This window comes from Pezoporus occidentalis, unplaced genomic scaffold (assembly GCF_034315485.1).
Source record: "Pezoporus occidentalis ecotype Australia unplaced genomic scaffold, CSIRO_AGI_Poc_V1 ctg81, whole genome shotgun sequence".
Lineage (NCBI taxonomy): Eukaryota > Metazoa > Chordata > Aves > Psittaciformes > Psittacidae > Pezoporus > Pezoporus occidentalis.
The window spans coordinates 7,183,750-7,206,133 of NW_026916170.1; the positions used below are offsets into that span (position 1 = coordinate 7,183,750).

General features: G+C 43.1%; 1 protein-coding gene across 4 annotated transcripts in view; it reads left to right on the top strand.

Moving 5' to 3' along the window:
• NHS (NHS actin remodeling regulator) overlaps nt 1–22,384 on the top strand; it is a 252,574-nt gene that overhangs the window by 214,215 nt on the left and 15,975 nt on the right. For all 4 annotated transcript variants that reach the window (XM_062603706.1, XM_062603707.1, XM_062603708.1 and 1 more), the window contains exons 2-3: nt 11,840–11,992; nt 14,326–14,459. In XM_062603706.1, coding sequence (XP_062459690.1) covers nt 11,840–11,992; nt 14,326–14,459 — 287 coding nt within the window. The remainder of the gene's footprint in view (nt 1–11,839; nt 11,993–14,325; nt 14,460–22,384) is intronic.

Genomic DNA, 22,384 nt, shown 5'->3' on the forward strand with positions numbered 1-22,384 from the left:
AAGTAGGCAATCCTGCTAACCTGTAAAGGCAGCACCTGTCCTCTTGGTGCCTGGGGCTGCTGAGGCATGGAGGCTCTGCACAGTCCGTCTTCTCATGGTCCTTCCACAGTGAACAGAAGGGGACAGGCTCTGCCAGAGGACTATTCAGAGCTCTCTGAGGCTCATTTGTACTCAAAATCAGTGAGGAGTCTATCTGTTAGCTACAGAAATTCTCCAAGGAGGCAAACCTCCCCTGGGGAAAGTTACTTTTGTGATTACTTGCTGTTGCGTGCTTCTTTATGTTTGGAAATGTTGTCAACTTTGCTCCTTGTGAGCAAATCCAAGAGTCCCAGGAGTGCTGTCTCCCCTGATTCACCATTCCACTCAATATGTGATACATTAAGGTCAAACACTGTTTGCCTACTCAACAGCCTCATTTTTTACTTACACTTTCTGCATGGTCATTTTAATGACGATGTCCTTCTCCCCTCTTTCCTTTTTTTCCTTTCCTTTTTTCTTTCCTGAAAGTGTTTCCTGGTTTAATTTCTTTTCCTGTGGATTTTTTCCCTTCAGCTTATTGCCTGCAGTTTATTTCATTTTCATCACTGCTTTCAGTGCAGAGTTTGAAGGCTTCCTGCCCAGTGTTGCAGTCGGCACCATTCCGTGGTGGTATTTCTGATAGTGACCAGTAGGTGTTGACACCTGACATTCTGATTTTGACGGGCTGAAGTGAAAACGTACCCATTTCACCCCGCCTTCAAGTTTTCTTCCTCATGTGCAGTACTCAGTACACGGTCACAATAAATGCCTGCCCACACTTAAAAGGTAGTGATTTTATATGGATGCTAAGCAAGCAATTGTTTGCCACTCTGTGCATTTGCTGTGCTAAAGCCAGTGTGTTGAAAACCACCTTGTACTCAGTCCAACATGCACACAAAGGCAGATGAGTTACAAACAAGAATTTGCTATTTGCTATTTTGTTCTGGATAACAAATCTTCACGGAGAGTGGTCCACACCCCTGCAACATCTGACAAACTCTGTAGCTCTTCAGCAGTTGTGGTTTTTCAGAAACCCCATCAGAATTCAATTAGGTTTTCTGCATAAGTATGTGACTTAATAATATAAATGTGAGTACAAACAATAGGATATGGTTTTGGCTCATAAAGCCATACTAGCCATAACAATAAAGGATAGTCTATGTGATGATCTTTATTAACAACCTTACGACACTTTACAAGAAGTAAATGTCTTCATGCTGCATTTTATGTGCTAGTTGTCACTGGGCGTGATGCCTATATTCAAAGTGGGGGTTAGTGGGTTAGCAGGACTTGTAGGGCCTCATGGTAACAGGTTTGCATCTTCTGCAGGGATGTACAGGGGGATACAGGTAACAATGCTTACCCCTCAGTTAAACTTGCAAGCTAGCATTTCCCATTTGAGGCTTGTGAACCATTTTAGGCAAGCAAGTATCTGAAATATAGTAGAAAAAAACAGTGCAACTCTGCAGAAAAAAATGTTAGTGTCTAAGGTGAGCAAGCTGAGAATATGTTATTCAAATAATAATAACAGTGGGAAAATAACTTATCTTGACATAAGTTATCCATCCCACAGTCTAGGTATGCAATATCACTGACAAAGACATCCAGTTACCAAATGCTATTTGGATGGGTTCCTTTTAAAAAGTAATCCAGTATATTTCAGTGGCTTTGTATACATGTGCATAGAAAGTACTGTAAGTAATACAGTTCCATTCATATAGCATAACGCATCTTTGTTTTACAGATTAAGGGCTAATTTCAAGCCCCAAAAGCCTGGAGGGGGGAGGCTGGAGCCCTAGCGGGGAGTGGTGCTGGGATGTGTCCTTGGCAGTGCAGGGCAGGGTGGAGGGGACTTGCAAGGCCAACAAGAATCCATCCCTAAGCAGGTTTCGTCATTAAAACCAATTCCTTTGAGAAAGTATAGAAGGGGAGGGAGTGGAAATCTGTATTTTCAGGTGGCTCTCCCTCTCCTCACAAAACAAAAAGGACTGTGTTCAATGTTGTTTCAAGTGAAACTCAGCAGGTCAGCAAGCCATGTTACTTCTTCCTAGCTGGCTTCTCGGCGTGGCTCTCTAAACCCTTACAGCCCCATTTGCTCTAATGTTTTACATACAGCTCTTGTCAGAGGTGGTACTGGAGAGGGATATTGCTTGACAGTGTTGAAATAGGACTCTCCTCCTGGCCCAGAGCCCCTTCATGGGTTTGGTGCTCTGTGAGCCCAGTTCACAGCCTGTTATCTGAAACTGGGCTTCAAGTAAAACACTTGGGAGGCCAGGGGCAAAATGAATATCTGAGAGATCTGGTGATGGAGGACTTGGGTATTAACTGAGTCTGGGGAAGAATTTTCCTGAAAAGACCCAGAGGAGCTGCACAGTGAAGTGGCTGTATCTTTAACTGCATTCCTGTGCCCAGACACCATAAGGGTGGTTCAGGAGTAACCTTGCAGAGTCATGCATGTGAGTTTTGTTGCCTGCCGCAAGAAATATGTTGGCTTACCATTAAGGGGAGGAAGCTTCCTGGGACATGCATGACCTCAAGACAATTACTGGCCTGAGACAGAGCCAGGTCTCTGAGTCCCTCTGCAGGAAAGGACTGATGGAGCTGCAGGAGCAGGAAGAATGTTTCCCCGAGGGTAGAAAATAGAACTGCTGTTGGTCCCTCCAAGATGATTGACTTTCTGTCTTCTCCCAGATGTCTGTGAGTAATTCAAAAGAACACGTGTAGCAATAGTAGCATAGTACTTACTAAATATAATTGGAAGAAACTGTTGCTACTTTCCTCAACTTGAAGTCAAGCAGGATTCAGGGCATCTAGCCAAGCACGCTGAAAAAGACTGATGAGGAGGAAGAAGTGTGAAATACGAGACACCACCTCTACTCTTAACACATGGCTTGTTGTTCCTAACTTTTGGAGGTTTGATTTCTCAGCCTACTTGCAGTGCCAGTGGAAGGGAAGAGGGGTCCATCTTGTTCATTTTCTGTGTAAACTCTTCAGTCTTGTTTTTCACTTGGGAGCAGCCTCCAACCTCAGATACTGGCTTCCCCATGCAGTTTGCTGAAGGCAAGAGGGTCAAACTAGAGCCAGAAAAACATCCCAAGTACTTTTATACTAGGTACAAAATGTAACCTGTGTCTTTGATCTGGTTTTGCTTTTCACATTTCACAGTGGTTTTCCACTATAGCGTTATGTGTTACCTTTCCAAAACAATGGCTACTTGTTGGGAGACACATCAGGGATTAACAAGATGAAGCAATGGGGATATAGGACATTTTTTCATACAGGTTATCAGCTTGAATGAAGGACACGTCAGCAGTAAACAAAAAGCTGTCACCTACTGATGGCCTTCTGATACCCTGCAGAGAATAAGTTGATGCCCTCAACCTGCCATCCAGGAGACAGGTACATGTATCACAGCAATGCTGGCATAATTGATGATAAACGACACTTCTGAGAGCCAAACGGAGAAGGTAGGGAAATTGATGGAGACTAACTCTTGGAGCTTTGATGGAAGGTTGTGTTTTATGAAGATTTCAAGGAAAACAGAAATATATTTGCTGTACTTGGAATAAGTCATCTGAATCTTATCTTCTTATAAGGCAAACACAGCATATTCTGTGTCAAGTCATCTTTCAGCATGCTTTTTCAAGGCTCGCAGTCTTTTAACAGGTGGTCTGTATGTTTGCAGTCATAGAGAGGTTGTTTGTATTATGGATGCTGATGTGGAAATAGGTGCTCCAATGTGTGAGGAGGATCTCCAGCTATTACTGGAAAATGACCACTTTAGGTGTAAATGTTCTGACGGAAATATGCAGGGCAATTGAATGTTTGGAGTACAAGAGTACGCAAGATACAGTAAAACTGCTGCCAAAACACTGTTTGACCTATCACAATAATGTCTATAAGCTGGGGAATGTGAGGGTGTATTCTTCAGAACATTCTGAAGTTAAGCATTTACCAAGGGAGGTAGAATAGTAAATGAATTTTGTAGAACTTTGTTCTTGGGTGCTGGCATGTGAAATCAGGGTGACTGATCTGAGAACAACATCACAGTGACATTGATATCAGAGAACACTTCTCTGATAAAAGGGAGAGCGTTATGGTGACCTGCTGGAGCAACTTGGGCAAGCTTAGTAGTGGCTTGGGCTGAGTGAATGCAGGAGAAAAATAGAGGAGCAGTGAGAGAGAGAAAGAATTGCAAAAGATATCTAAAAACGGTCTTGCAAAGTTTTTTATAGAGACCACACACTACACTGCCAGAGATAAGAGACTTTATCTTGCTGCACATAGAGAGTGGGAGTAATGCGAAGGGTCAGCATGGGAAGAAATCTGTGTTGACAAGTGCTGAAAGTGCATCAAATTGAAAGAAGTGCTTTCAACTAATTAAGCAGGATTGAAAGGGCTGTCTTGCGACACTTGAGTTACATGCTGCCTAGTGTGTGTGTTCACAAAGAACACACCATTCTTACCATTAGGTCCAGTAACTTTAAACTAGTTTGGTTTGCCTTCACTATTTGACTGGCTTTTTGGTTAGCTTTTAGTTAGCTTTTTTTTTTTTTATGGAGCATGAGTAGCAAACTGAAATGAGTATGAAATGAATACTCCTGCAGAATAGTCAACCTAATGGCAACCTCAAGCTTGCCAGGCAGGACTCCCTTGTTGTCTGCCTTTTTTATGTTTGCCCTGCAGGGCACTCTTAAAGGCCATGTAAAACAGGAATAAAACAGGAATAAAAGAAGAGGAAGAAATCGTTGGCTAGAGAAAACGTCACAGGAATGAAGGCTTGAACATATAAAATGCTTTGTATTTCTGAGAGGTTATTGTCTCTCCTGCAGTGACAGCTTTGAAATACTCTGAAATATCAAGTCGCATTCTGGCCGCTGTTAACTTATCTGACAGAGTTAGAAAAAGTAGTTAAAAATATGTTCAAACACCACCAGCAGTGACTGAAAGCAGCAAAGCCAAGAATGGGATTAGCATGTGGTACTCTTCACATAAGTGCATATTGCTTAACGACCTAATCTTCTTACGTGTATAAGAACCATACACTTCCCAGCCCTCTTGAATTATGTCTGGTTTTGTGCCAGTCAGCTGAATACCAGGTAATTGCAAAATTCAAGGATCTGCACATGGAAATGACATCCAAATCATATGGTTTCCAGTATTTTAATCTTTCCAGATAACTGAACACCAAATACAGACAGTTTGTTGTCCACTTGACCATTTTTCTCCTGAATAGCTGTTATTTGTATGTGTGGCATAATGGGAGGCAGAAAATGTGACAGGGATACACTAAGAAACCATGGTTGAAATGTGTGAAGTTTCACTTTATTGGCAAGAAATAAAACAGCACAAAGAGCATAAAAGATCATGGTCTTTCTCAACAGTTTCTGCTGTCAGTGAAGCTTCTGCCTTTTTGCTTAAGTTTGAAAAATTTGCTAAATTGTCCATCCATGAGTGCAGAGCAAAATAATAATTGTGCTCATGTTGTTGCCCACACATAGCTAAAGACTTAACTTGTTTTGTCATGCCTCCTCTCCTGTTTGTCTGGAGGGCAGCTGCAGCCTGTGTAGATGCAGTCATGATGGCTTTGATTTGCACACGTGAATGCTGGTGGCAGGACAGATGTGGTGATCCAAGCTTCAGGTCCAGACTGGCTGCCCAAGCTATGTCTCACAGCCTGTGCCACTGGAGTTGGCTCCTTACATCCATCCTGGACTCCAGTTACACATGGCAGAAAATCCTCAGAAATCATTTGGGTTTCTTCTGTGATAATAGCAATAATAAATAGTGATGTTCAAAGCCAATACAAGCCGTGTTTTCCATCATGGGCTCCCAGAGAGAAGTGACCAAGGAGCAAATGACCCAAAATGGGGCATCAGTCATCCACAGCCCTGTGACAGTGGGTGCTGTGAGGTGTGAAAAGGAAATATCTGCAAAGAACAGCGCCCTCACGAGCATCAGAGTACACCAGGAAAGCAGGAACAAAAGATGGGACCAAGAAGGGGAACAAATTTCTTGTCTTATGTGAGAAGCACGCTTAGAAAGCTCTGTTAAGGCCTAGGTAGGACCTGCCTCAGCTCTCACATCTCCTGGGGGAGCTGGACTGCACACAGCTACCCAGGGGAGAAGGCAGGGAAGCACAGGCAGGGTCCTCAGCAGCACCCACTGTGCCAAGAGACCAGAGCATCTGTCCTCTTCTCATCACTGGATGTCCCCCACAGAAAAAGGGCTTCAGAAGAGAAAGCCACCACTCTCAGGTGTTGCTCTGGTGCTGACATGGACAGAAGTTATTTCTTCCCCTTGGTGGGGAAAGGGAATCTTAGCCCTGCCAGCGTGAACAGGGCTCTCAAGGGCATCGGGGTATGTCTGAATTTCTGGCTCCAGTCATCTGGTACTTTTAGTCTAGCAGTGTGAGGGAAATTGTGCGCATGTCCATGCTTGTAGGCGGTAGTCACTGTAGGTAGTTGGTGAAATTACGGTGAAGTTGCTGTTGCTCAGCTGAGTGATGGAAATGATGAAGAGCCAGGTGCCTTATTTGCAAGGAACAGCAGCCCTGCAATCACACTCTCTTTGCATGGGCATTTTTCAATCCTTTAAGATTGAACAGGAAGGTAGATCATCCAAACAGCTATTTGTGGTTCCAGTTGGTGAGGTTTAGCCATTGGCAAATAGGTCAAAACTGGGGGGAAATGTCTGGGTGTGTACATGGTTGGGAGGAAGCAGGATTGTAGAAAACAGCAACTGTCCCACCTCCAGGCTCCTGTGTCCCTGCTGAGTAAGCCCTGGCACCCTCTGTGCCATCACTGTGAAGCAACAGCTGCAGAGGGAGCTGCTTGGAAAGTACTAAGCTTGCTGATGCATGTGGGACATGTACAGCAGAGAAGTGACTAGGTTTTTACCAGCCTTGTAGGCTTAAGCCCCTTGGGTGTTATAGTGGAGACACGAGTACTTGGGGGAAACATACATAAGAGACATTCAGGGCTATAAATAAAATTCACATCAGACTCAGCACTTGCCTCAATGAAACATTAATGCACTAAAATGCATGATAAAGTTGGATGTGTTGACAGACTGCCTAGTCTTTGAGATAATCTGGTCTTTCTCAGAATTAATTCTCTTGTGATATTTTCACATGAATTTAGCAGGCAGTAACTCACTGCTGACCTGAGCACGAGGTCTGGAAGTTTGATCAGGTTGAACTCTGCTGCTGGTATATGCCTATTTATGCAACTCTGGGTGAACATACAGCTTTCTTATAACATTGAATCACAAGAAAAATGTCTCCATTTTTACCTAAAATGCCTGGAAAAAAAAATATAATTTGCTAAAGATGACAGGCTAGCCACCTTGACAGTGGAACAGAAGGGCTTCCCAAGCACGGCCTGATATGGTGCTGCTGGCCACGGCAGCCTTCAAGAGCATCCCACACCTGTGCAGGGAGGAGTGGTGGAGGTTTGCTGGGTGTGCAGCCCCCAGCTCTTTGCAGCTCCTGCAAAGGGCCTGTGTCATTAATGCCTCTCATAAGAGTAATTGGGCCCTGGAATAGGCTTATTTGCTAGTCTGATCCTTTTTAATTGTGTTTATTTGTCTTTTGGAATTCAGATACTTTAATGAGGATTCAACAGCTGCAGGTTTGGGTTTGCTTGAGCAGGAGCTCAGGGTGTGACAGCTCTGGGCTCTGTCCCTCAGCATGTAGGCACCTTCTTCTCTTGCCACTCAGATCTCCTCCAGGCTGCACACTTTTTCAGTTTATGCCAAATTGTATTTTCTCTTTGAACCGCGAAACATAGGAAATGATCTTCCCCCACCCACCCACCTACCCTACACATCCCATCCCTCCCCCTCTTCCCCACCCCGACACCTGATAGCAATTACAATATAGAAAGAACTAATAAGAAGTTGTGAAACAGAAAGAGCTGGAGGGGAGGAGGCAAGTGTCTAGAGAAGCAGATGGAGTTGGAGGGGGGGAAACCCCTGGATCTATCAAATAAATAGAGCAGAAATCTTTCTTGCTTGGCCTTTGTGGTGTTATTATTAGAACAACCATGCCTGAGTGCACTAAAGCCGCACAACCTTCAAGCATCCAGCTCTGCTACGGCAGAATCCTTTTTCTGCTTTGCTGAAGGAGGGAGGGAGAGTGAATGAGAGGATGTGAAGCTGAGAAGGGTCTATAAATGATAAATATGATCAACTTCTATAAAACAGCTATTTGGAAACCTTCAAAAATCTTCTCATGAGAATAGCCATCAGTGTATGTCTGTTTGACATTGGCTGTCAGGAAACCAGCCAATGTTAATGGATCCACAGAATGTAATGGAGAATCCATTTAAATGGTCTTTTGTCATTTTGTCATCCCACAATACAAAAAAAAACCCACACACAATTACTTTAACTCAGGAATGAAATGAACATGATAGTTGATATGATTCAGTTGTATATTCTCAATTGATCAAAGCTCCCACTAAAAATACATTAGCAATCTATATCTGATGCCTGAAATGTAGCATTCCCTGTATCTGTACAAGCTTCTTTTTCTCATTCACTGTGGTGTCCAGCTGTTAATGATTTAAAGACTGTGGCTTTACAGTTTCTGTATTGCTTTATTTATTATGCGTATTATGATGATGCTCAGGGGCTACAGCCACGCACAGGCTCGGCATTGTAAAAACAGCCTGCAGTGTAAAAGACTGAATAAAAGGAAGTGCTGGCTGAAAGAGATACTTTATCCCAATTTTACAGAACGGAGGCATAGGGAGTGTTAATATTTAACCCAGGCTCTTAGCAGAAACCTGTGGTGAATCTTTGACTGCACAGGTCTTCTAGATCTCAGCCCAGTGGTCTTTGACTGCTGAATTACCATACCACAGGGTTGGCTTTTATCTTTTAGTGGAAGCTTTTTAGTTGTAGCCTCTGGCTTCAGATCTCAGCAATGGTGCCCAGCTCCCCAGGGCCCATGACCAAACAGCGAGGACCAGGCAAGATGCTGTTGCAGGAGCATAGGCAATATGTAAAGGATATGGAAGGACAAGTGCAAAGGACAGTGTGCAAGGACTGAAATGGAAGCAAGTCCCTCTTTCAGTAGAGAATCACATCTGGTGATCCCCTTCAGAAAGGGTGCAGGCTCTCTCGCTTAATGGTTAGCTTTTTTCCCCTTCTTCCCCTTTCCAGGAGGCTTTTCTACATCTTTGCTGCTCCAAGGTTGGGATGCTGTTCTTCAAGCATCCAGCCTAATTGCATTCATGGTGAGTTTATACTTATTGGCTAGCATTGTCCTTTGCCCTACTCAGTGCTTCTCCCTCCCTCTGAGCTTCTCTCCCACTGGAGGCTGAGAACATTCATCCCCTCACAGAACTTTTTCCAGCTCTTTAAGTTTCTATTCTGGACCTCCTGGAAAATCTACTCCAGCTTTTAAGTATTTTAAAGGACTGATCAGTTCAGTGTTTATTCTGCAACATTTCTGCTTTCTTGGTGTCAGTGGGGCATATTGCCTGACACGGCAAATCAGAGCTCCTGCAGGGAAAGGCAAAAAAGATATGGATGCACACTGGCTGGAGCCATGGCACAGGGTACTGTAAGCTTCTTAGTGCCCTATCATTTGAAGATAAGCAATGCATTTGTGCTTTATTTTTCTTCTGGTACAGCACTATGCACAGCTCTGCCAGGTTTGCTGGCTAAGGGAGTCTTGTTGGATGGCTAAGAGGCCATGCTATTTTATCTTCAAACATCAATGTGTGTCTACAACAGCAAGTGTGTAGCAGAGTTGTATTAGTTTGGTTTCATTTTTAAGTCTTACACAAAGTATATTAACCCAACTCCTACTCTTCTTATTTGTAAAACACTGCTGCCAAAGCCAGAAGAGCTTCCTACCAGTTAAATTTTGCAGGGAAATCTATTCTAGTCCAATGAAATGCCTGAACATTTCATGAGTAAGTAAAACTTTCCACTCACTCACTGAGCTCTGTCAAAGGCAACTACTGGAGCTTCAGTCTAGACAGATTTTTTTTCTGGAAGTAGGAAGGAACTGCTTGTGCCTGCTTTTCTTTAGCCTCCAGGGTACAATTTGTGATCATGAATATCACATATCCTCAGTGACAGAAAGAATGGGTGCAGTATCATTACTATCACAGATTTTTGTCCTAGACTTCCAAGGAGGCAGTGTGGCTCAGAACAGGATCGGGGCAAGTTGCTTTGTGTCTCAGTACCCAGTCTGTAAAATAGTCATAGTGCTAGTGAAGTATTCACCAAATGCAGTTGTGAGACTTGTGATGTGGCAACATAATGTTATTACAATGTCAGTAATTTAATCAGTAAATCCTCTTGATGAACAAATACCCTACAACTCCCCTGCACTTTCAGTGTTTTCTTCACCCTGGTGCCTTTCCTTGCAGTAATGCCATGACCAGTTGCATGGAGCAGCACTGCAAACATGCTGTAAGCTGAGTGAAACCTCACCTGCAAAAATCCACTGAGCAGCAAGGCAAGGCTGCCAACTGGACACAGAGCTCAGGGTCCCTTTGGTGGTGCCCTGAGACCCTGATCTTCCGCAGGTCTATCACCATATAATACCACTAGTTCCATCATGACACCCACAAAGTTTTGTGAACAGGTGGTTTTTTTTTCAACAAAGAAACTGATAAAATCTGTCAGCATGCCGCACATGGCAGCATGGTTCCTAGGTATCTCCTCTTGTGTCTGCTTCCTCCTTCTTCTTCTCCTACTGTTCTTTCGCAGTTCCTTTCTCTATGCAAAGCACTGGTATGCCTTCAGCCTGAGCGAATGTTGTTTTGCATTAAAGAAAAGTAAAGCATCCCCAGTAGAGGGCAGCTCTCTGCAGGTTGCGCTGACTCCTTGTTGAAAAATGGCAACTGCTCCTTCAGGTCGGAGAGTGTGAAAGCATGGAAAATATATGACAGCCCCAAAATGTGATAACTCCTTGGCTGGAGACAACATACTGCTGTGGACATCCTGCTGCAAACCCCTTTCTTTGGCATGGCCTCCCACTGTGCTGCATTAGGTGGGCTGCTGAGCACAGATGGGACAAGCCTGCTCTGTGCATCTTGCTAGGGAAGAGTGCTGGTATGACCTTCCTCTTCTGCTTTGGTGCATGGAAAGCTAACTACTGCATACGCTGAGGTTGGACACATCTCTCCTGAGAAATTCTCTCAAACCTTTAGTGGACTTAGTTCATGTAACTTTCAGAGGCAGACTTCTGGGATTTCTCTGTAGAGGAGTTGAAGTGTTCCTGTCCTTTACAAGTCCCTGTCTATTAAGGCAACATCTTTTGATAAGTGACAGTTAAAGTCACTCAGCATGGTGGGCAGTTAATCTCAGTCATTATGTGCTGGAAGAGAACGAGCTAGCAACCTGTGTCAGAAATCAGTCATGTGCAAAATGATGTAGTGAAAGAGCATATTGGCAGGAGAATAGGTAAATGAAAGACCCATTCCTCCCTCTGCCCTTGCTCAAAATGTCACTGTGGGAAGGTTGCATAGCTTCTTTGTGCTTTCATTTTGCTATCTATAAAATTATTATCCCTTTAGTCCATATATTTAAGACCAATACACTACCATTGCACCTCCTTGCCTCAACAGAGCCATTTGCAATTTGGCAAAAGCACGTTGTCTAAATGCCGAGTTGTGTAATGTGGTGTGGAAACACAGAGAAGATAATGGTCAGTGTTATTTGGTGGGAGGAGAGGTGCTGTAACATCCCCAGTGCTTGCTCTAGGCAATGCTGTTCTAAGCAAGAGCCTTTGCCTTTTAGCTAGTTTGATGTAAGAGAGGCTAGGAGCCTTACCTTGCACTCCATTTTTATCCTACAGCTGTCTCCAACCTGGATGCAGAGAGCAAACTGAGTGTCTATTACCAAGCACCTTGGCATCAGCAAAGAAACATCTTCCTCCCCTCCACCAGACCACCTTGCGTGGAGGAGCTGCACCACCACGCCAAGCAGCATCTGCGGGCCTTGCGCAGAGGTAGGTGCTTGCACACACTCTGGCTCCACGCTCGTGACACCTCTCCACAATCCCCTCCAGGCAGCAGCAGGGTGCTCAGGCACAGCCACTGGGCTATGGGCACTGTTTCCACTGAGATTGAGGTATTCAGTCTAAGAAATAAAGCTGAAGATGTAACTCTATCAGTAAAAAGGCAGGAAGAACTTGTTTATGGTTACTAGAGGAGAGCTGAAAAGGACTTTCTGCTTTTCCATTTTACATTCTTGGTTTATATGTTTCCTATGAAACTGTAATCACGTGAGCAAATCCATGCACTGACCCCAAAAGGATGGAGGTACTGAGTGTTTCAATAAGGCCATCTCACTTCACTAAACAGATGTTAAACAATGTCTCAGCTCCAGGACAGGTAAGATTTAGCTTCCCAAGGGCTGAAACTGGAGCCCCATGGTTATTACAGAGTCTGCACAGAGACTAAGTTGTCTGCACTAGGGGAGACCTGCATCCTTCAAGGGTGGCAGCTGAAAGCCAGGTGATGCCCTGAACAACTTGGAAGGGTCAGGCAGATGTCCCCTCCCCAGTCCAGGGAGCACCTCCTGATGTGGCCTAACAGACTGAAGACCTGTAGCCTCAAAACCAAATCATGTCACACAGGAAGGAAGCAGAAACAAGCAAGGTCATAAGGAGGCTCCTGGATCCCTGCCATGAAGGGAATTTGCTAGGTGCAAATGTCTGGATGGTCCTACAGCAGCGCTCTATGGGGAAGGTAAAAGATGGGGAAAGGTTAGTTTTCATTGGGAACCTAACCAAGGGAAAATCCTTACCGGGAAGCAAGTTAAAGTAAGCAAACAAGCCTTTCTTCTGTGCCATAAGAAAGGAGAAAATCCATGCACGTCACCCTCAAAATGTTCAGCAGCAGCATCCTGTGTTGGAAGTGTTTTGCACCAACAGCTATCATTGCCTTGCTCATTTATTATTGTTACCAGGTTATAATAATAATCAATTACTTGAATCTGCAAAGCATCTGGTACCTGGATAAAATATTCCAATTAATTACCACATTTGACCCTCTCCACAGATTTTAGTTCAGGAACACACTATGGGTGCAGCACATCTTCATAGCACTGCAGAGAGAGATACAGCTGAATTGCAATGACAGTAGTGTTACAGTAGAGCAGAAGTTGGCTTTTCTGCTCTTTAGCGGCTCTGCTTCGCGGTTGTCCCAGGACCAGGCTGATCTCTGCCTGCCACCTTGTGGGCAGGAGCAATCCTGACAGCGGCACGGGAAGGCAACTGTCAGAAAATGCCTCGTCATTTTAAGGTTTCAAATCTCAGTTTTGGCAGTTTCCCATCCTCCACGTTTAACGGCAGCTGTGCAAGTAGCTTGTCACGTCCTGATTTATCTTATTTTGCAAATAACTGCATATAATGGAGAGAAAATATAATATGAAATTTCTCCTAAAAGTTTTCATTGTGTCTCAGTTATTTTTTCCATCAGAATTTAATTCTCTTTATCTGTTTATACAGAATTAAAACTAAACATTAGATTAAGAAAGCAGCTGTGCTAACAGAAAACATGGTTGGCTGGATCATAGCTATGTTCATCCGGGAAATCTGTCATCTCCTTCCAGAAGCACTCCTTGGAAACAGTAATTATCTAACTGTTGCTTAAAGTTAGAGATGGGAAGTCCATGATCATTCTCCTGTTCACTTGGAAGGTTTCAGATACCTGGGACTCATGCTGGAAAAGGGCTGCATGTTGTAAGCCCACAGAGAAGGAAGGCTTCTAGGGGCCACGAGACATTTTGACTTTTCCAGGGTGATCTCCTTCATGCTGGGACACAGAGCTGCCGCTGTAACAACCTTCATAATCTCCAGCTAATTCTCAGGACCTGGCATTGCCCTGCAGCCAGGGAAGGAAACCCTACCCAGGGCTGTGTTTCCTTCTTTCCCCCCAGAGGAGTGTATTTTATATGGGTAGAGTGCAAGCATTACCACACCTTGATGTTTCAAGGCACCAGGAGCTGCAGGTTCCCATTGGGAACCCGGGCTTGGGTCCAAAGTGCCTAGAAGGTAGCTCCTTTGTGACTTGGGAAAAAGTGTATAAATCCCATATGGGGACAGTTCAGCTCCAGTGTACACACAGGGGTGTGTTATATGAACATTATTCTTAAGGGGGCTTGGATGTCCAATAAGTGCTTGCCCCCTTCAGCTGCAACAGGGATCATAGATGCTGGTCAGTGTGGAAGAGCAGGACCTTCATCTTTGAAGTCCACATCCTGTTTGTGTCTTTGTTGTGCTGTTTATATGTTTTTAACAGTCAGAAAGACTCATGTCTCCTTTCTCACCCAAAACAGAACACCGAAGCCGAGGTGATAAGAGAGAGCAAAAAGTGCAAGGCCCCATTGCTGTGGTGGCTCCCCCCTTTCCTCCCTTCCCTGCAATCTGCAGTCAAAAGAGGCAAGCGATAAAGGACCGACACTTGCTACCAGTAAGTCATTCACTACAGCTATCACACACAAACACATTATTAGCATTATGGGACCTAAATATGCCAGAGAGTGCTTCACAAGTGCCCCTACCCAAGCCTGTGCAGGTACAGCACAGCTGACTGTTGGCAGCATAACAAAGGTTACAGCATACAGCAGCCAGCACCAGGATGGACATTTCCATTGAGAAACCTTTTATATTTCTCCTCTGGCCAGCACATTCTCACACTTCTCCTCACAGTGATTCACATTCTCCTCGCCTGCTTCAGGTAGCACTTCCAGAACCCTCCTGTAATTTCAGAAACTGCTGCCTTAGCATTAGCATTGCCAGGAGCCAAGAACTCAAGGTCTTTGAGTGCTGCTTTGAGGCTCACGTGTGCAGATAGCCTCGGCAGCACTTCTTCAGCTACAAGGAACACCATGTGTATATGGGCAACAGTCCTGTTCTACACTATCCATCTCCATAAATTTTTTTCAGATGCTTCATGTCACATATGTCCTTGCAGCCAGCCAAGTGGGAACTCCAGCTGAAGAGCTGGTCCTTTATGTCCTGTATGTCTGTGCTGACTTGCCACTGCTGCACTATTTTGAAATCAAATTGTGGTGGACAATATGGTGTTTGTCATTGTTAAAGGAAATGCACCAGATCCACAAATCTAACTCTGACTGGGTCCATAATTCTCACTGGTTTCAGGAATTTGGTACCTCTATGGCTCTGAGCATTTGACCTATGAAAGTGCCATAGTAGCCATTGCATTCCTCAAATCAGTTTAAACTCCACAGGTCAGACCTGGATTTGACTTTTAAGTCAAGTCTTAATGCCAGCTTCAAGTGTAGGGATAGATCTGTCCTGCATCTGCAGCTACATGTATATTGGCATCTACAGAGATGCTATCCCCATGAGCACATTATAAGTATGTAGCTATGAATCGCACTTACTTAGCTTAAAAATGCAAGTATATTTATCCTAATCTATTATATTAACCATTTGGAATCCTGTAGTGGTAAATGTGTCACAGTGGAAAGCACTTGTCCAGGGACCAAAATGTCATCTAGCCAGTCCATAAGAAGAGTTTTGTTTCTCATTTGAAAGCATGAAATGCATGGTAATGTTTTGATTAGTTTGACTATTTTGGCTTTTTGGCTGCTTATCTGCATAATTTCAAGGAAAGCATCACCATCACTGCAGTCTTTGAACTGATTAAATTTGGAGACCTTACGATTCAACTGAAGGAAGATATCGTGATGTTAAGGGATAGAAAAGAAAAGCACAGAAAAGAACTGGAAGACAGAAAGGAGAAACAGCCTTACCTGTTTTTCTCTTCCTAAGTCATCATCAAAGCTAAGTGCTGTTGTAGGGTCACTGAAGGGTAGAGGAGAGGTGACCTCATGTCTTGTGAATAAGGACTAGTTACAGATGATAGTTTGGACAGCATATTGGACACAAAGTTCTCTTATCAGATGGCGAACAAGGCATGCCTTTTGAAATTGCATACTCAGTGGTGAAAGGCCTGAATCTTTGTTGTGTTTGGAAAACAACCAGCGTGTTTTACACATTACTTCCATCTGTAGAGCACAAAATAATAATAAATAGTGAGCAACCCTCTGAGTCCTGTATTAGTTGGCAAAATTAAGTCATGCTGAATGCAGATGTCTTGGCTTTATCTGCAAGTCCACCTTTTTCTTTTCAAGAAGAAAAATGTTAAGCTTTGTGCCACCCATATTGGACCTTTTCTTGGAAGCTGACCAGGTTCAGTGTTCCCCTAAGGAAAAAGTAGCTGCTGGAGGCTGAAGTCCTATTTATTTCAAGGCATCTGGCAATATCCTGCTTTGGTAATTCCAAATACACTAAGGCCAGGGTACTTCAAAGTGCTTTGACCTGTTTCTGAGAGCACTCCTTGTTCAGGGGGCAACTCTAAAAATCAGAGAAAATAAGGTAAGATGAAGGTGCACATGAATGCTCTGTCTGGCAGAAGGTTAATAAGAGATTTTGACAGGACACTGCAACAATGAACAGCTAATTGATGTGGTGCAAGCCTTCATGACTTAATGATACCATTATGAGAGAAAGTTGAGAATGCTGTTACTGGCTAGCTTGCCCTTTTTGGTGTAAGCTTTTTGACATCTGCAAATGAATATCTACTTCAGGGACTGTTGGTAATGTTTGATATCTGATTCCAGTCCTGTTGCATTCATAAATGAGCTAAAGATGTTAAATCCCACAAGAATTTTTATTCATGGCATAGTAGTCTATCATGTATCTCACTTTTCTGATGCATTGGGAATGTGCTGGTGAAAGCAGTACTAAACAACAGTAAAAGCCCCTTTCTGTGTTTCTTATGAATTAGAGAAGGGGTTGTTTCTTTCAAATTGGGAAAGGGCTCAATGAGAAGCTGGGAAGTTTTTAAAAGTTACAGGATCTGACTTTTCCAAACTGACTAAGTTAAATGCATACATTGAGGTACTGAAATAAATGGCTTGATTTTGAGAAATGTTCAGATTGCCACTGTGTGACCTGTGAGAACTATCACTACTGAAAGCTACTGAAAAACAGGTCACCTGTGCCTAAGGCCAGCCAAAGCTTCCATATTTGTGCCTTTTGGCAGCTGTTTTTATTGCTACCGATTAGGTGGCTATGAGCTTTTCCAAAGATCTTGTCTATTGTGCTAGAGAAAATCAACCACGAGAGATGAAGACTCATTTTATGCACTATTATCTTTACAAGGAAGAAGATGCCGAAGTCCCACAAATTCCAAGGAAGACCAAATGAATTCAAGCACAAAGTGTCTAATGCCAGTATAAATGGGTCTGGAGGAACATTTTAGACTGCTCCATCACAAGACCGTTTTTTCATGGAGAAGAAGTAGAGAACTAGAAATCATATAGGATCTTTTGTGTCCCAGCAAAGACAAGTTTGAAGTTAGCTGTTAGTAGGAACAGTTAGAAACTGCCCTGATTCGTCTGATGAAAGGTCCACTTAGCCCGGAGGCTAGAAGGGATCCTTCAGGAAGCAGTATAACAACAGGGCATGATTTATGCATTTTATCATCCCATGATTTATCCTTCCAGTTTCATACAGAAATTGGTTACAGAGCAGAGCTCCTGAGCCAGAGGTCAAACACAGAATAATAACCAACAAGGAACCTGTCTGCCTTGATTTTGAGACTTGCTTAATCTACTTTTTTTTTTTGTTTGTTTGCTTTGTTTGTTTTTTTTTTTTCAAATTTACACCTTTGGACTCAACAGCATCCTGTAACAATTTTAACAGTCTGTATGAAAATGTACCTTTTGTTTGTTTCAAACCTGGTGCCTCACTTCTAGTTCTTAGACTGTGAGAAGCAGTAAGCATTGCTTCCACATTCCATTTCTCCATTCTCCTTCTGGTTTTGCAGACATGATTTTACTTTCCTATCCATCTCAGTCATTAATTTTTAAAGCTGAAAAACTCTGGCATACGTAGTCACTCTCTACACAAAAGAACCATACAACCAAACACATTCATGAGTATCTTTCATTCAGGCATTTTTGCCAATGGAAAAAAAAAAAAACAAAACCAAAACACAACAAAATGAAACAAACCTCAGATAATCTGAGGAGAGTATGGGAAGTTATGGACTTGATAAAATGAGAGAAATATTCCTTACATGTGTTCCCATGACAACCATGCCTGTAGCATTGCTGAGGCCAGTTGCTGAGTGTGAAGATGCTGCGTCATTCTAACTTCATTTCAGCCTTCTCTTTCATTTTGTAAATAGTTTTTTATTTCTCTGTTTTTTCCAAGTCCATCTGGCCAGGCTCCAAAATCTCAAGTGTTCAAGTTCAGAATGTCATGGGACCGCACTTTCTCAAACCTCTCATGGCACAGCTGTTATAATAAAACAAGGGAGTTGAAGCAAGGAACTCAGTGTTTGGAAATTCACACTCGCAATTGCACAAAGTTCAGTGTCAGTGTTTCTCACAATTATAATCTGAGCAGAAATCTAAGGGACAAGAAGGAGGAGGTTGTTTTCCAGAAAGGCTTTGCCTGTCCCTGAGACCTCAGCTAGAGCAAATGTGAAGAGAAAATAATGCATTCGGTAATTTTATTTCACTCCATGCCAGTTAAAAAATATTCTTTGTGGTCTGCTTTAGGATGCTTTGTACAGCAAAAGGAAGCACAACTGAATGTACTGACTTTCACAGTTTTGTGCTGAAGACACACAAAGACTCAAATAAAATAACAGAGTTAAGGCACAAGTTGGGCTCTGCACTTTCTGTGTGCAAATCCTTCCTGTAGCTGTTTGAAATAAAACCTTCCTGGCATTATCCATCAGAATGAATTAATATATATGTATGTATGTATTGCACTGTTTGTGCCATGAGCCTAATACCAAATACCCTGTATTGTGGGATGATTGTTTTGTACCTTTGTCTGATGGAATGCCATGTGTGGTATGACTTCTGTCAGAAAACATGTCTTCATTTTGTCTTTACCTTGTCAAAACATTGGAGCAGTACATTAATCATTAAAGGATTGTCAGTACTTTAACAGATCGCGTTTGTGATGCTCCAAAAGAGAAAACACCCACAAGCAGATATAACAAAAACTTGAGCAGAATTAAACATATGGAAACATAAACATTGGGAGCAGGCAGGTGAGCAGGATTGTGTTTTACAGCAGAAATAACATGGTCATAAATATTCCCATTATCTTCTTTTCAGCGTCAGCTGACTGGTAAGAAAAGCTGCTGTATAGGTACAAATGTTAATTCCTAATTAAATAGTCAAGTAGTCAGCTGTGCTCTGAAAACACTGGAAAGCTCCTAGCTTTTTATTAGTATTTCTTCTCCTTTTACCAGACGTTTAATTTTTCCAACATGTAAATCAATACCATTTTCTGTAACTCATGTGAGTTAATGAAGCAGCAAGCTCTCACTTTTACAGGCAAAGAAAGGAAGACATGGAGGTTTCACCCAGGGCTGCAGAAGGAGTCAGTACTCAACTCATGAATGTGTGATTAAACACTAGTTCACACTTATTCTACATGTTACTTTTTGAGTACCTGTATGATTGCTTTCAAACAAGAAGTCAGAAGGTACTGTTAATACATACATATTATTTTTGCCACATAATGTGAAAGCATCCTGTACGTATGTTCTGTTCCCTGCTGAAATTGGACCATATATGAAGCTTGCAGAAGCTGAAGCTAAATGTAGATGCTCTGCTTGGGTGAATATCACCCACTTTATTCATAACATCATCCTGGGAAGGAGATTTCCCCCACCTGGTGCTATAGAAGCCTGAAGTCAGAAATAACATTGATCTGTTATGCTTTTTGTTAGCTACAAATTTTAGGTCAAAAACAATCCTTTGGACAATAGTGCTGTGCTGCTAGCCATCTCCTGTCCTCATCAAGGTTGTGTTGGCACTGGCTCTATGCTGCTGGGGGCTGGGACTCGGCCACCCAGATTTCCTCTGAGGCAACAGCTTGCCTACATGGTCAAACACAGATGAGGGGTAAGGAGTCAACTCAGCCATGCCTAAATTTGACAAACATGTTGAGGATAAATGCTCTTGACAAGGCTTTAGCATTCTCAAGACTTTAATTACCTCGAGAAAAACTAGTTCTTTATTCTTGGGTTTATGTTTTTCCTTCTGCCATTGCACTGTGTTCAGTATGCCCTGTGCACTAACTGTGAAAGCCCAGGTATCTCCTATAATGCTGTCACTATAGGTAAGGCAGACTAGGTATATGCCTTTAATGAAGCTGATACTTCTTGCACTAGTCTTCCCTTAAATCTTGAATATCCCAAACAATGGTGGCAACTCAAGGCACCGGGTGATGGAAAACAGAAGAGGGGCTGAACTGACATTTTTGTCTTGTTATTGTACCTGCAAGTAACGCTAAGCTCTTCCTAAAATTAGTGGGAAGAGTGTTTAGAGGTGCTTCGTCTCACCCACAGTTAAATGCTGAATGAAGGAGAGATGAATTGCTCTGCAACGATGCCGCTTCCTCTATAGGGGAAGCCTTGTTGACTAGATCAGACTTGGACATGTGACTTTTGTTGTAGTGCACAGAAGCCTCTGCAAGTGAAGTTGATGAGGTAGCTCAGAAAACAATGCTCGCGTTTGTCAGTGATTGCAGAATAAATCCCTATTTGAGCAATTACTCACCAGTTTGGTTTCAAAGCAAACTTAGCCCATTAAAGAAAAATGACTATTTAAAGTATTCTGGCTTTGTACTTAACAGATTGATTATCACCACTGTTGTTTGCCAAGCACACCCACACAAAAGAAATTCACTTTGAAAACTGCCTAGCTGCAGATTCGCCCATCAGACCAGAACAGCTTTGGGTATATAATAATAATTTCTTGCTTAATTATGTGTTTACTCAGGACATTTAGAGATATTCTGGTCTTCTGTGTGAATAAGAAAATTTGGAGAATGTCAGCTCTCTCCTTTCCCCAGCGTGGAGATGTCGAAATGCTGAGTCTACTGCTGTACCCCAGCATTCCTTGGTTGCCCCACCAGGGGCATCACACAGGAATGGGCAGTAAGTCAACTTGAGACCCTTTGGTGAGGTAGCAATGGCTTTTTCAGGAGCAGCAGTGTGACAGCAGGAGCTGAAATTTTCCTGATCACCTCTGTTCTTGTCCTGTCTCTTCATGGTAGGAACCTACCTAGGAAGTTTGTCCTGCCATGCTCAAACAGGGACCTGAGACTTTGGCATATAAATTGGTGCCTGGGGGTACATGTAACTGGATGTGTGTTACTTGGAGGCATCAGGTAGAGCAGCATGTGGGAGAGGTAGGAAAGCCCTGCTGCACCAAGAGGACAAACAAATGGATAGCCAGAAATTGCTTGTGTTGACTGTAGCCCACACTATTCTCTCCTAGGCTAAAGTCAAGGTCCCACTGTTTTTCCTGGGGAGGTTTGGCCCTGAGTGGCTTCTGCATGTAGCCATGCTTGGAGCTTTGGGTGGAAAATCCTTCACATGATCTTCTCCTTGTGCGCTGACTAGGACCATCATAGATAGGCCTTTGTGGGACATTCCAAAGATTTTCATCTCCTGAACTCTTGTCACCTCAGCAGCATTTGTCTCCCACTGTTTGGACCCTCCCCAGAGATCCTCTAATACCTTCCACGGGGAAGCTGAATTTCAGTTCAAATCCTGATCACATTAACTGCAGTCAATCTGCTCAAGGCAGGTGACAGGAGAATCAGCTGGAAGACCCAGATTGAAATCATCTTTGGGTATCCAAAGAGTAGGCTGAACTGGTTGCTGCATTCAGCATCTCCATAGCCTTTGTTTCATGAGCAGTGGTGTTTTTCCTGTGATAAGGACTTTTCCCAGCTTAGAAGAGCTGTTTGCACTGACCTGGGTAGAAACTAACCTGCTGGAAACATTAACTGGCAACAGTCCTCTTTCGATTTCCCCACTCATCTCTCCGGTAAGGCTTATGGGCAGCTCATCTGGAGGCTTCCCATGGTTTTAGTCCTGCACAAGGAACCAGGGCAAAGCAGGAGACGTCTAGGAGGAGCGTCAGAGAAGACAGAGAATTGGGCCTTTTGAGACTCACCACAGCTTTTTTTTTTTTTTGACAGGAGGACCATAAAATGAAGTCTTTTTAACTGATGTTTGTGGTTCATCTATCACAGTGGTGCTGATAATGACTGAGAGGAAAAATTTTCAAAGGCTTTTATTTGACAAGTTGGCTAACTAATGCAAGTGGATATAATAAACCCCAATGAGAAATATGTGCTAGAGCTTTCCAGTGTGATCAACAGACCTTTTTTCTTTATCCCCCCTTTTTTTTCTTATTTCCTATTTCAAAAGAAGTCATCGTTCATGCCTTGGTTGTGAAAACAGGACACTGCAATAGTTTCTGCCAGAAGAGGATTTAGGAGGTTCAGGGATTCAGTGAACCCCAGGGTGTTGTAGGCGTC